This window comes from Phaethon aethereus, assembly GCF_964289735.1.
Source record: "Phaethon aethereus genome assembly, chromosome: 8".
NCBI lineage: Eukaryota > Metazoa > Chordata > Aves > Phaethontiformes > Phaethontidae > Phaethon > Phaethon aethereus.
The window spans coordinates 22,453,376-22,466,441 of NC_138584.1; the positions used below are offsets into that span (position 1 = coordinate 22,453,376).

At 38.8% G+C, this 13,066-nt stretch overlaps 1 protein-coding gene across 1 annotated transcript in view; it reads right to left on the minus strand.

The window, feature by feature from the left end:
• Nucleotides 1-11,217: 11,217 nt before the first annotated feature.
• Nucleotides 11,218-13,066, minus strand: part of ST6GALNAC5 (ST6 N-acetylgalactosaminide alpha-2,6-sialyltransferase 5) — a gene marked incomplete at its 3' end in the record, with an annotated part of 71,543 nt that continues 69,694 nt past the window's right edge. Inside the window, exon 5 of the mRNA XM_082002911.1 lies at nucleotides 11,218-11,449. Coding sequence (XP_081859037.1) covers nucleotides 11,218-11,449 — 232 coding nt within the window. The remainder of the gene's footprint in view (nucleotides 11,450-13,066) is intronic.

The following is a 13,066-nucleotide window of genomic DNA, read 5'->3' on the forward strand; positions in this document are numbered from 1 at the left end:
AAATTGTACTACTGTGTTCTGTAGTTTTTGAGCCCTTGGAAAATGAGCTTTATCACCTAGGTTTTGTAAAGTCTGTTTTGGCATATTGATTTGTTCTTGAACATTTACTAAATGTATGTTAAAAGGATTTTGTCTGTATAATATACTGATATTAGTGAAGAGAAGAGCAAAAATGTGCATGTATAGAAACAAGTCTGTCAGCAAGAAGAAGCTTTTGCCAAATGCGTTTGGAACCTGGTCTCTAGCTTAATCATAATAAAGCTTACACAATGCATGCATGTGCAAATGCTAGATACGTATCTCTGAAAGTTATTAGGAATTATTTGTAATCACACAGAGTATCAGAGCCAATAGATTTTTCTTAAAATATGGTATTGAAAATTTCGATATTGCACAAAACATACAAATTTAAGTGCTTAAATGTTTTTGTTGTCCTTTTTTCTTCTCTTTCAGATTGATTGTGGCATCATAGCCTTGGCTTAGGGGTAGCGAATTTGTCAGAGAGCTGTATGTATGCACTGACTGGGAGGGCTACAGAGAAGGCAGACATTGAGGCTTCCAGCTGTTTCTAAGGGCTGATGCCAGAGAACAATAAAACCAGCAGTGTAGTACATCTCTTGAGTATTAAAAACTTATTTTTCTCCACACATCTTCTAGGCTTGGAGAGGATAAAGGTACAAAATGATCCATTATCAGAAGGTAAACACTTGCCTGCTACACCTCTACCTCACTATAAAGCTTTGGTACTGAGAACTTTCTGTTGCACTTTTTGGTGAACAGCGTGAATTCTTTTCAGTAGCATGCACTAAGCACCAAGAATAGGAATTAATCTGTATTTAAAACAAAAGCATTCCTACACCACTGTTCTTATAGTTCTGTAAACTGATACTGTGTGATAAATACTACTAGAGATTTCTTCCCAGTTTGCTGATATGTTTTTGTATAATTGATGCACAGGTATCCTCTGCCAACAGCAATGCAATTTCATGTGAAAGGTAAAAGCTTTTTGAAAAAAGCGCTTTTCTTTTTGTGAAATTTTTCTGAAAGTGCCTCCCTTGGAGAGGGAGGAGTTGAACGGGTCTGAGCAGCGTTCCTAGTGCTGGATCTCTGTATCTCTTCACAAGTTGTTGGGTTTTGCACCCTTCATAAGGAATGACTTTGTATCCAAAGTCGGATACAATGGTGATTTTTCTTAAAATGCGAAAACCTTCCCCCCGCCACCCCTCAGCTATTTCTAATGCAACAATCAATTAAGGTTTGTTGTAGACAGACTGTATAGAAATGCAGAGAGACACCGTAGAAATGTGTAGACATGGTATAGAAATGAATCCTACAGAATTTCTTAGACGATTTGCTTAGCTTTCATTTTTTAATCCAGCCTTTGATACTTTTTCAATTGTAATGAATATTTTTCATCAAATATTTCTTTTATAGGCAAGTTTTATAGTCACTTCAAAAAGTGTCTAAAGTGAAGTTGATAGAGCTTTGTGCCTTACTTCAGTTGCAATTACACTTACTCAGGCTCTTCAGACTGTGTTGGTTTTTTCTTTCCCTCTTTGAGCCACCTTTTGCAGAAAGTGGTAGATAGAAGCATCAACAGAACTCAGCTGAATTTTGCAAGTAGCAGAAGATACCAAAGATGCAGTCCTTTTAAAAGCTTATCTGCTTGGGGAGAAGGAGGCAATTAGGTGGGTTATTAAAATGCAGTTTATGAATAGAAGCACTCAGTAAGTGTGCCTGTGAAGGTGATTAAATTGAAGTGAGAACAACAATTTGACTGGAACGCAGCAAACTATGCTTCGGGCGCTTCTAACATTTTTATATGCACAAACTGAGGAGTTGAAATGGATCGTTCTCAGAGTCACCATAAAGTTGCCTGTGCTACACATAATGACACATAGTGTGATAAAAGTGATAACTTTTATTCCTTGAATAGTTATAGTCTGAAAACGAGTATAGAAATGTCACAAAATTGTCTGTAAATGTGTTGTGTTTTGTTTGTTTGTTTAAAGTTAGTAATCTCCTCATTTTCCCTGAGACCCCTTCACACTCAGTTTGGGATCTGGGCTCTGGGAACCAGCCAGGTCATTCTCACTCATAAGCCATTTGTGTTTTTCGTGGCAAACAACGTGCTTGTGCAGTATAGATGCTTCCTCCATTCTGCAAAGGTGATCTTTTTAATAGAATCAGAGCGGAATTAAATTTCAGCATTTTGTGAGTCTTCATAGATAGGTTTGTGAACCAAGCATGTCCATGCTTGCAAAATTTTGTACGTTCATGTCTGCACCCTGTACTATGTACCTGCATTGACAGGTCTTGCAATGGGTTTCATAGACATTGTTTAGAATAGTTATGGGTGATAAAAATATAAGTAAGTTGTTTCAGTTTTTCATCTCCTTTTGGGATCACATGTTGAAATGCATTACTATTATTGAACTGAAGAAATGGTAAGTTAACAGTAGGTTTATACTCACATACATGTTCTCTCATGTCTCTGAACTGTCCATGAAATGCTGTTCACGTTTGAGAACACTGTTTTGTGTGACCATGCCCAAACATGGCCCAACAACAATGTGTGACTTTCAGCTACAGTTTCAGTAACAGACTGAAAAGTGAGATTCCCACAAAAATCAGTGGAGAAGGAAGCCAGAGTAGTGATGAGACAATCAGAGTTTCATTGGTCTATGCCAGCTAAATGTTTTTATATTTATGTGAATATTGCCATGAAATGCTGTCATCTTAACATAAGCAAAGATTCATAGACTATTCAAAAGTATCTTTACAAATATCAGTAGCAATAGCATATCTCATCTAGAGAGTGGACTTTTTTTTTTTTTTTTTTTGGCAGTAAGTTTCCCCCCCTGAAAGCTGGTTTCCATTATTGATTACAGAAAAGCAAATGTGATTTGGTTTTAATTCTGTTTCTGAGTGTCTGCAAATTGAGCCCATTTTCATCTCTTGTTTCAGCAGTCGGGGATTTCCATTCTCTTGTACCACATCCATGAAACGTACTGGAAGTGAATGGATCTCATAGTCTGATGTGCCTTCAGCTGGGCATCATTGTGTGCTAAAGCAGGGCTGAGTTGCACATAGTGCTAAATCAGTGATTTGTGCAAAGACCAGGTGCAGCTGTGAATTTATCATGGGTGGAGAGGATTTGCTAAGTGATGAGGACAGGGAGGTGTTCTGTATTCCTCAGCATGTACGTGCGATTTGAAGGACTAACTGTCCCGCTGGGGCAGAGAAGTCTGCAGCCCTGACAAGCCCAATGCCAACAGCATGTCATTCAAGTTTTTTTTGAAGCCTGAGAGCTGCTTCTTTCTCTTCTTTGACGGATGCTTAGAGGGAAGGAATAAAAAGAAATTTCTGGTCTGAAGGCTTCCAAAAACTGAGCTAATTACCCTTTCAATATAGACGGGGGAATGAGAAGCTGCCAATTGCAGGTAAATAGTTAGATTTTATCCAGTACTTTGTTGTGTTGTGGACTGAAAAGCTTCTACAAGTTGAAGATTATTTGGACTTGATAAAAATAGATGAAGTGGAAGGCAATTCACAAAGAATGGCGTATTTCATGGAGTCTGCAGCATTTGGAGAGGTGACAACCTTTGTACATGGCGCAGTTTGGGGACAAAGATTGCGGGTGTCAGTAAACTCAGTGTCCCTGTGTACAGATCTTCCAGCTCTGTCTGTGTCAGAGCTGTGTGTGTGACCTGGTAGAATTTTATCGTGCTTCCAGACTAATTCACCTTTGGACTGAGGACAAGCATGAAGTATTTTGCCCACGAGACTGATCTATCCATAACGTTATAAACTACAAAAAATAGCAGTGTGTATAATGAAAGTGCTTTCTCAACCATCACTTCACCACTTCTGTACAATAATGACCATAATAGTTTTTGCACTTTTTAAGTGGTGAAAGACAAATTTTAAAAAATCAAGAAATGTGTTTCTTGTGGAAGAATATATCCTCTGCTGTGTGCACTCTGCTATTACTTCTGCTTTCCCTCCTTCCATGAACTTTTAAAAATATGCTGTAGAGAAATTCATCTTGAAAGCATTGGTGTTTTATGATGAAGACTTGTATATGCTGCATAACATACTCTGAAATCAGCATTTCATAGCACTAATTTCACTTGCAATTTCTTTAAAACGAGTTATTTTTCTCCCTTAATGAGGATTTCTGCCTGATTTAGTGATTAAATTGATAGTGTTTAAGGCTTCAGTTCGAAGTTTATGATGTACATCTATTGATGTTTGGTTGTGCCGTGTCTTCTTCCCCATGTAAACTTTTTTTTCTTTTAATGTAAATGCACAAAGAACACCGAAGCCAGTCCAGAACTGAGCCAGTTTTGCTTCTCTGGCCAACAGGATTACTAGGGATGCGAACTGTATCAGCAGAAGTTATTTTGGTGGCATTTTTTACAGCAGTCCCTTGAACAAACCAAGCTATACCAGAAACATACTGTTTCAACAGTACAGTAGCAGTGCTGGCAAAGCTCCAGCACAGCTGCTGGTTTCTTACGAAGTGACTTTTTTTCACACTGATGACCACTACATAGCTTTGGTGACACAACTCTGTAGGGACCAGGCAACTGGGCTGTGGTTTATTTGGGAGATTCGTGGCATGTCATACTAGTCCCTATGTCAAAATTGACTAATCTCAAATAGCAAGTAATTTCCTTTCTTGCCTGCAAAAGGACTTACTGGAATAATGCTGTTATACATTAAATGTTTGGCTAGGTCCACTGGCTTTGCATGTAGTGGGCATTTTAAACTTAAGCTCTGTCCTTTATATGCAGTTCCAGTATAATGGTACTTACTTCCCTTGTCAATGAAGAGCATCACTAAGCATCAGATACTGCTGTTTGGTTTTGGTTAAGTTACTTACTTTTTCTGTACTGGTTTTCCTGTCCAGGTTAAGTTTGTAGCTCAAAATATTATGGCTCAAAATTGTGATGGTTTTAGGGTCCCCGTACCTCCCTTGGTCTTATAGTGCAAGTAGAATGGCAAATAGGGCCATCAGTGTATCACTGCAATGTATATTTGTATTTTGTACGGTTCTTTTACGTACCCTTCTCTGCAGCAGTCCTTTGCTGCTTTTTTTTTGGTGTATAGAAGGTTTTCTGCACTTGCTTTTGTTGTTCGATTCTGTATAGCTGCTCCTTCTCTGCAATATCATTTACAACGGACTGACCAGGAATAGCTTTTTAGTGTTTCATGTAATACTCATCTACAGATGTATAGCCATGTTAAGAAAAAATAATGCCGTAGTGGGCAATGTTCCAGTTTTCTCCAACACAAATGAACAGTCCCACTGAATACCAGTAACCTCTTTCAATTTTGGCATTGTACGTAGCTTGGTTACAGCAAGGATACAGTGGAGAGAAGCATATTCTCATAGGTTATAAATCTAAAAATTTCTTTTGCCTTTTTTGTTAAAACATAAACCTAACCCAAGCTCTTGCCTTAAACTCAGCCGCACCAAACGGTTCACTTCAGAATTTCCTTTGTTTTGCTATTAACAGACTTGCATCATGTTGCGTGTGTGGATCCTAGCTAATAGGCTCCGACTGATCTGATAGCCAAGGTGAAGTAAGCAAAGTCCTAAAACCTTATACCTTGCTAAATATGCATTATTCCCTTTAACTTCTCTCTACTTCAGGAAGTATCTAGTGTCCTCAAAGCTAATGATGTTATCTTAACAGTTGTCTGGGTTGTGTGAAGAAGCTGGCAGATTTAAATGTCACTAGGCATCTCTTGAAGAAGATAAACCTGTTCTGAGAAACCAAATTATTAAGATGGCTTTCCTTGGCTGTTAAGGAGGGTCCAGTCTTGCTCTCCATCTGAGCTAGATGCTTTGACATTGCCTTCAGTAAAATGAGAATGCAATTACTGTTGGCAAGATTGTAACTGGGCTTCAGTGTGAAAGTTGACATTCATTGGATACCTTTTATTTTTTTCCCCATTTTTTTAATTTATCTGTTTATTTAGACAGAGTCTAGCCCCTGTATCCTATGTCTGGGAGTGCCCTGGGGTAGATGCCAAGGGAAGAGTACAGAAAAGCAGAGAAAATTTATTGAGACATTTTCCTGTGGAATTCCGCTTGTAACCTTAAGCTGATGACGCATCCTCTTAGCCTTTATTTCCTATGTTCAGATGGGTTCCGTAGGCGAGGATCTTCTCTTTTATCCTTTGGTGCCACAGCTTCTTCAGAAGTCTTTTGAGAGACACCTTGTGAAACTAGTTGTGGAACTCTAAGTGGACTCCTTACCTGAATCTTGTCCACTTGCTTCAGAGAACTTTGAAGAACTCTAAATAGATTTTTGAGGCGTGGCTTTTCTTACAGAAGCTGCATTACATCTTAGCCAGTGTATCTTCTTTACGACTGCTAATGCTGTTCCTTGTTACGGTTTTCCATCTGTTTGGAACACGCTCGGATTGCTTGTCTGTAGTTTCTTGTCCTTCTGTCTTCCTGATTTCTGAAGACAACTCCTGGTCAAAGTAAAGTACTCCACAGTGAATGAGGACACTGTATGCTGATCATCTGCTGACTGTTTTTTCTGGCTTGGTCTGGTGCTCAACAACAGACATCAAAAGGAAATTTCTCCCTTTTCTGCTGGCAGCGCAAGTGTGTCCTGCGACAGCCGTGTGCTCTCACGCTGGCACCCCGAGAGATGCTGGTTCACGGCCTGTTTCCACACATCTGCATCTGCCACGGAGCCTGTTCTACAGTCAGCCGTGATAAGTCACCATCTTTGTTTACACTGTGATACTGAAACTCCATCCTCAGGGTGGTCAAAGGGTATCATTTGACATTTCATGTTTTGTTGTAATTTTCAGCTACAATCTAGTGGTTTTAGCTGTATTTACCATTAGCAGAGCCATTTTACAGTCATTTTATAAAATGAGTTTTATACTTTTCGCTTCCCTTTTATATTTCCTAGGTTTGTTTAAAGGAGATTGTCCTTAAAAGATTATTTTCTTTCTTCTCCTCCTTTCTCCTTATGAAATCTTATACTTGTGATAGGTAAGGTGTGCTTGCAGGAGGCAGCTGGAAACCCAAAGTGATCAGTGTAAACTCATGCACCAGGAAAGGTGAAGTACTGATACCTGTAAGGTTTCTCTACTTTCTTCTCTTTTGCTCTACAGTTTGTTGTCTTACAAGTCCTCTTTCACTGTTTAACTTTATGGGGTTTTATCCTTAAGCTGTGTTTTTAATTGAACTAGATATTACATCAAATATAATAATTAACTTTCATTAGTCAGAACTGATTATCAGGATTTTTCAAAGAGTTTTGTGGCAGATGTGATAGATTTGTAGAATATTGAAAAGAAACTTCTGCAGGACAACCATTGCTACTGAGCAACGACTTCCCACTCTGTCAGCTCCAGCCTGACTTTGATCTTCATATTCCAGGGGAATACAGCTGGATAGCTGAAACCATGCTTTACTCCTTACTCTTTAGACTCCAATGTTCTTCCAGCTATTTTTATATTATTGTGTCCTTGCCTCCTTAGAGTTATTTTGGGTAAAAATCATTTAGTCTCCTATGGAGTTTGCCCGAGAAGTACTGCAGGACAAGACCCAGGTAAGCACCTTCTGCAGAATTTTACCAATTTACGCTGTTTGTGTGTATGTATATATAATACATGAAATTGCCATTGTGTGTTCTGCTGGCTAGAGGCAGGAGCAGCTGTCAGCAGACCTGAATATCTTCTAAAATTTAGTGCTAAGGCTGTAACTTGGTTTTAATAAGTTTCTTAACTTCCCCTTCCCTCAGTTTCCTTACACAGGAATAAATAGTATTAACTTGTCTTTCTGAGGTGCTTTACCGTTTTGAATGGAAGGTTTTCTCAAAGTGCATTGCGGTTTTGCTTTGTATTGTCATGCTGCTAGCTGGGCATCTTGCAACCACTGCGCCAAAATAACAGAAACTGATGGTTCTGTTTTTCTGTTCTCAGTTGCGGAGATATTTTAACATTCTCAGTTCCAGTTGCACGTTATCACAGCATAAGAGCTAGGGTTCTTCGAGATGAAAAATAGCTACTCTGATGAAGCCAAGCGTAAAAGCATAAGGTATGCAAGGATTTCAGAACTAAAGTAACATAGATCTTAAAACTGCTGATGTCACTAAACGCTGTTTTGCAACAGTTTTTAATATGTGAAATGATGCGTGCTGCAGATCATGAATCGATCAAATTATAGTGGAGTGTAAGCTGACAGCATAAACCAGAAAATGGCAGCATGGCCTAGTTTGTACTACTTATCTCTGGTCTGACAGCATTTTCTATCATAAATCTGTTTGTTTTATAACTTGGCCATAAAACCTTACTTCAGGCCGAAATGTGGTAGGATTTGCTGCAGTTCAAAACTTGTGCTTTTGTAGAAAAATACATCAGTAATTTGTAAATTAAAATTGCAGCACTTTAAAAATTATTTACCTTTGTTTTGCACTCTTGTAACATGCTTTTTGGACTGGATTTATGTTCCATATAAATCTGTGTCATCTATCCTATTTAAAACTTGCCGTCTCCGTGGCTTCATCAAATTCCTTTTGCAGTGAATTTTATATATACGGGTGTGACTTGCTCTTAGAAAATACTCCTTCATACTTTTTGTAATTAGATGGGGGAACTTGCTGAAACTCCACAGGAAGTTGATGAGACTAAAGTGAGTTTTGGGTTTGTTTTGTTTAAAAGGGTGACAAGAACAATACATAGTTGTTACAAACAGAAACCGAGGAAGGAATATTTACAATCTTTAGCTTCACTCCGTTACAAGTGAAAAGATATAACGTCAGTGCATTCTGTGTTTCGTCTTCACATTCTTAACACTTCATCTGATCTACTTGGTATTGACCAGTCTCGCTGTCAGGCAGCAAGCATTTGGAGCACAACAGAGCCTGGCAAGTCCCCATCGTTATACTGAAAAGTAGATCAGTGTAATCTAATCTATTTTAAAATGATCTGTTTTTAAAAAGAACATAACTAAATATTTAGCATACATAGCCTGCAGCCCTTGATAAACGGAAAAACTAAGAGCTCTATCTTAGAATTATAAGATCTTTTTATTATTGTATCACTAATGAAGTAACAAAAGGATGGTAGCATCAGAGGACCTACTGTGATCTGTACCATGTCTTGCAGTCACATCAGAAATGATCTGTGAATCAATTTGACAGAATTCATCCATTTGAGCAACATGTGCTGGATACATGCCGCAGTACACATGCTGAAAGGGATGTTCAGGTTACCCTTAGTTCAAAATCCATTCTGTTTTTTGTAGAAAGTTGTGAAATCAAAGTGGAAGGAATAAAACGTGGTCAGTGAAAGAGGGAGAGTTAAAACACCAGCTGACAAGAGACAGGTTACAGGCAATTTGCAATAGTAGAGCTTTGTGTTCAGTCTGTATGGCGAGTGGAGTGTACCAGGAAGAACACCAAAAGAAAACTTTTAAGGCAACGTAGGTTGTAGTTTCTTGCTCTTTGCTAGCGGGGAGGGCTGCAGCAGGGGCAGTGGCGCTTGGAGGCCTGCTGTTCAGGTCCATGCAGTGTTACAGGGGTAATACTCTCTTGCCCCTGACAGGGCAGTTCACTTTGTTCCCAGAGATTTGGTGTAGCTGTAGGGCAGCTGCAGCTATTGCTACCCAGTTTTGGAAAGAGGAAGACCGTGGGTTTAAATGATAGTGAGTTTGGTCCCAGTTCTACGTATCGCCTCTGAGGTTCAGCTTCTTGGATTTAGATGTTTTAAGGTAATATCTTCATTCTAGCTTTAGTATTTGTCTAATGAGATACCTTTTGTCACCTGAGGTATAATGTTTCATGCAACAATTGCTCCTACTGACTACTTTGAAGAAATTACAGATTGAGTATTTGTGAAGCAAAAGGAAAAATAATACTGTAACTGAAATCTTCTTTATTCACAAGCCAAATGTGACCCGGTAATTCACACTGTGAGGTTCCATATACAGCACTAGCACTGTCTGCCCCCCTGGTCTGCAGGGACTGGCCATGCACGTGTACTTCACAAGAAAATTGCCAAGTGTAACTTTGCTCTTTTCAAGGAAACAATTTTGTACTTGTGGAACTCCTGTCACATCCCAACTTCATGGCGATCCAGGATCTCTGAGGTCAGCAATCATCTTCACAGAATCACAGAATTGGATCACTGAATCTTGGAACAGTGGAAGGCAGAGGTTTTTGCAGGTGCAGTGTTGTAAGCTTTTTGGCTAGCATGGCTGGTAGTGTAGTACCCAGTAGCATAACTTCTTGATTTCAGAAGTTCGGTCGTGTTGTTTCAAACCATTGTTGCCTGGTTTGTCGTCTCTGTTGCCTCAGGAGTGTTGCTCCTTCTGCCTCTTGCGGGACTACAAGAGGAAAAGCAGAACACAACCCCTCCAGCCTTTGCTGGTCTCTTCTTTGTTGAAAGTATGTTGCTATAGAGAGTCATTTTTTTGGATAAACTTTGCCCTCCTTCTTCCCACCCCTAATTAAAAAAAAGCAGCTTGATAGCACAGCAGCAAATGCACATTAATATAAAAAAGAATTTTCACTACCGTTTTCGTATTAACATGAGATGTCAGAATGTAAAGTTAACTTGATCTGCACATGGGACCTTTGTTGCTTTTAAAGGCTTTAGGCTAGAACGGAGCCCAAAATTTTTAAAAGAAATGCAACATTTCCAGATCAAATATTATTAACATGCTATATAGAATCATATTTTTCAAACAAGTTTTATAAATAAAAAGCTAGGCCTTTCAAACCATCAGCAATATTAATTTTGGATTTGAAAGATTATGAAAGGTAAACAACCACATAACTGTGAATTAGAAAAATACTGGCCTAGGTTGCATAAAAACCTCCATTAAATAAATACTGTAAGTTTTCACTATGAAAATTCAGTGGCATTGTACTTTAAAAAACCATAATGAATTAACCATCCCGTTAATGATACTCTAGTTGTTTTTCACAAGTCACATACACATACAGGAAGTCAGATGGCCAAAAAAGGCGATATACTGGATTAATACACAGTTTGACAGAAAGTCCTCTTGATATGCTCTGCTCCTTCATCACAACTTTCTGGCTGCTGTTGCAGTTACCAGCTGCAAATCCTGTTACCCTTCTCCTCTAGGCTGCCTTGCTGTCCCAGAAGGTCCAACCCCCCTGAAGGCTGATGTAGTGGGTTACTGTGGTTGCGGTCTTGTGCATTCATCCCTCAGACCACCGGCTTAATCTCAGCGTGATTTACAGTGAGTGGTTCTGGTTTCCAGTCTGGTTGGAAAAACTGAATATTGAATGTCCGTGCCCAGTTCTCAAACACTCGTTTCTCTGTGATGAAACGATGATGACTGCCCTTTCGTCCCCGCTCGTGTGAAATGTACATTGTGCATTCATCAGGTCCCAAAGGTTCGTAATAATGATAAGGTACTGAAAGATGATTAGGATCCCTGTGGAAGAAAGAAAATAGATGGAAGCCCAAGATTTTCTTTTTTTACTGATTGAAAAGATGCTATCTTTAATAAGCTGGTGGGCTCAAATCCACTTTTTCTCCCAGTTAAACCAAATTTCTAGGTAGCTGTATTTTTCTTGCATATTTAATACAACAGAAAGGGGCAAAGGTGTTTTATTTGCTCTTTCTGTTGCTTTCCTTTAATCCCCTCCTCCCAGTTAAACAAAGGACAGCAGTAGCTCAAAAACAAGGGAGAATGCTGCAGGGCTGTGTTACTACTCTGAAATTTGAAGCAAATGGCTAAAAAGAGATTTATATCTAGATTGTGATTTGTAAAAAGCCTTGCAGATCTATTTACTGAACTGGGGGAAGAAAGGGAAGGGGAGGATAGAGGGGAGGTGGTTCTCTCTGTCGTAACAGCTCAGCGCAACACTCCCAGCATGGTGCATGAGGTTCTGAGTGCACAACTTCAATGAGCCTATCTGCATGCCATGTCAGTGATACAGTCTGCTGTTGCTGGGTTTGTAATCAAATATCTGATGCACAAATGAGTTCTTTTGATTTTACAATGGCAACTTTCGTGTATCTAAGCTAGGAATTAAAACCGTTCTCCCATAGTATCCTTCTGACCTTGTGAGCCCATCGGCATTCACCAGCAGGAGATGCAGTACCCACGTGGTGACACATAGGGTAAGCCAAAGTCCAATTATTTAGGATAAAGTTCATTTTTGCAGTTCTAACCTCAATGTTTTGATGTTACACTCTGTAAAAGACAGATTTGTATTATACTTAAAATAAGCCAGAGTGATTCATTCTCCTTTTGTTTTATTCACTCCATTAAACTGTACCCATTATGTTTTTACTTCGGGCACAAGCATTTTGGGCTGACAACTCATACAGCCATATCTGTTGTAAATTGTACCCAATTGTACAGATCTCCACAGTCGCTACCAAGAAACTATTTTATAGTGGCAGAAGAGTTAATCCAAATATTAGCATTTAGTAAAGCCCTGGAACTGCTCTGTGTTAAAGCCTGAGCTGAACAGGACCCTAGTACAGAGCAAGAAATCTCAAGCAGATTCAAGGGCTGTCAGCTATAATAGAATTTTGATTATTTTCATTTTGAAGAGCTAATATTTAAGTTCACTTTCAACTGAATGCATCCACAATCTGTCAGTATTCTGTCCCGGTTGTTATTTTTACTGTGTAATTCTGTCACCTATGCAATTCTCTAATTTTTCTTATTTTACCATTATCCATATTGTATATGCGGTGGTAATGTACGATATTGCTGCTGCCTTACATTTGTACCTTAGATTAACATTTTAATTCCATCCATCTAGCTTCCTGGTAACACAACACCGTGATCAATCTTACAAGACCAGAATAACAATAAAATTACATTTCTAGAATAAGATGGATTCTAAATTTACTGTATATATTCTCACCGGAATACATAAGAGAGTGAAAAGAAACCCTTCAATACCTCAGCTACAGAAAACATATTTGTAATGTGAAAAATACCCTTCATATAGAAATTTAATACTTCTTTTTTTAGCTACAGCTATTAGATCGCAATCTTCAATTAATTTTTCACATACTTTTTTGATACATT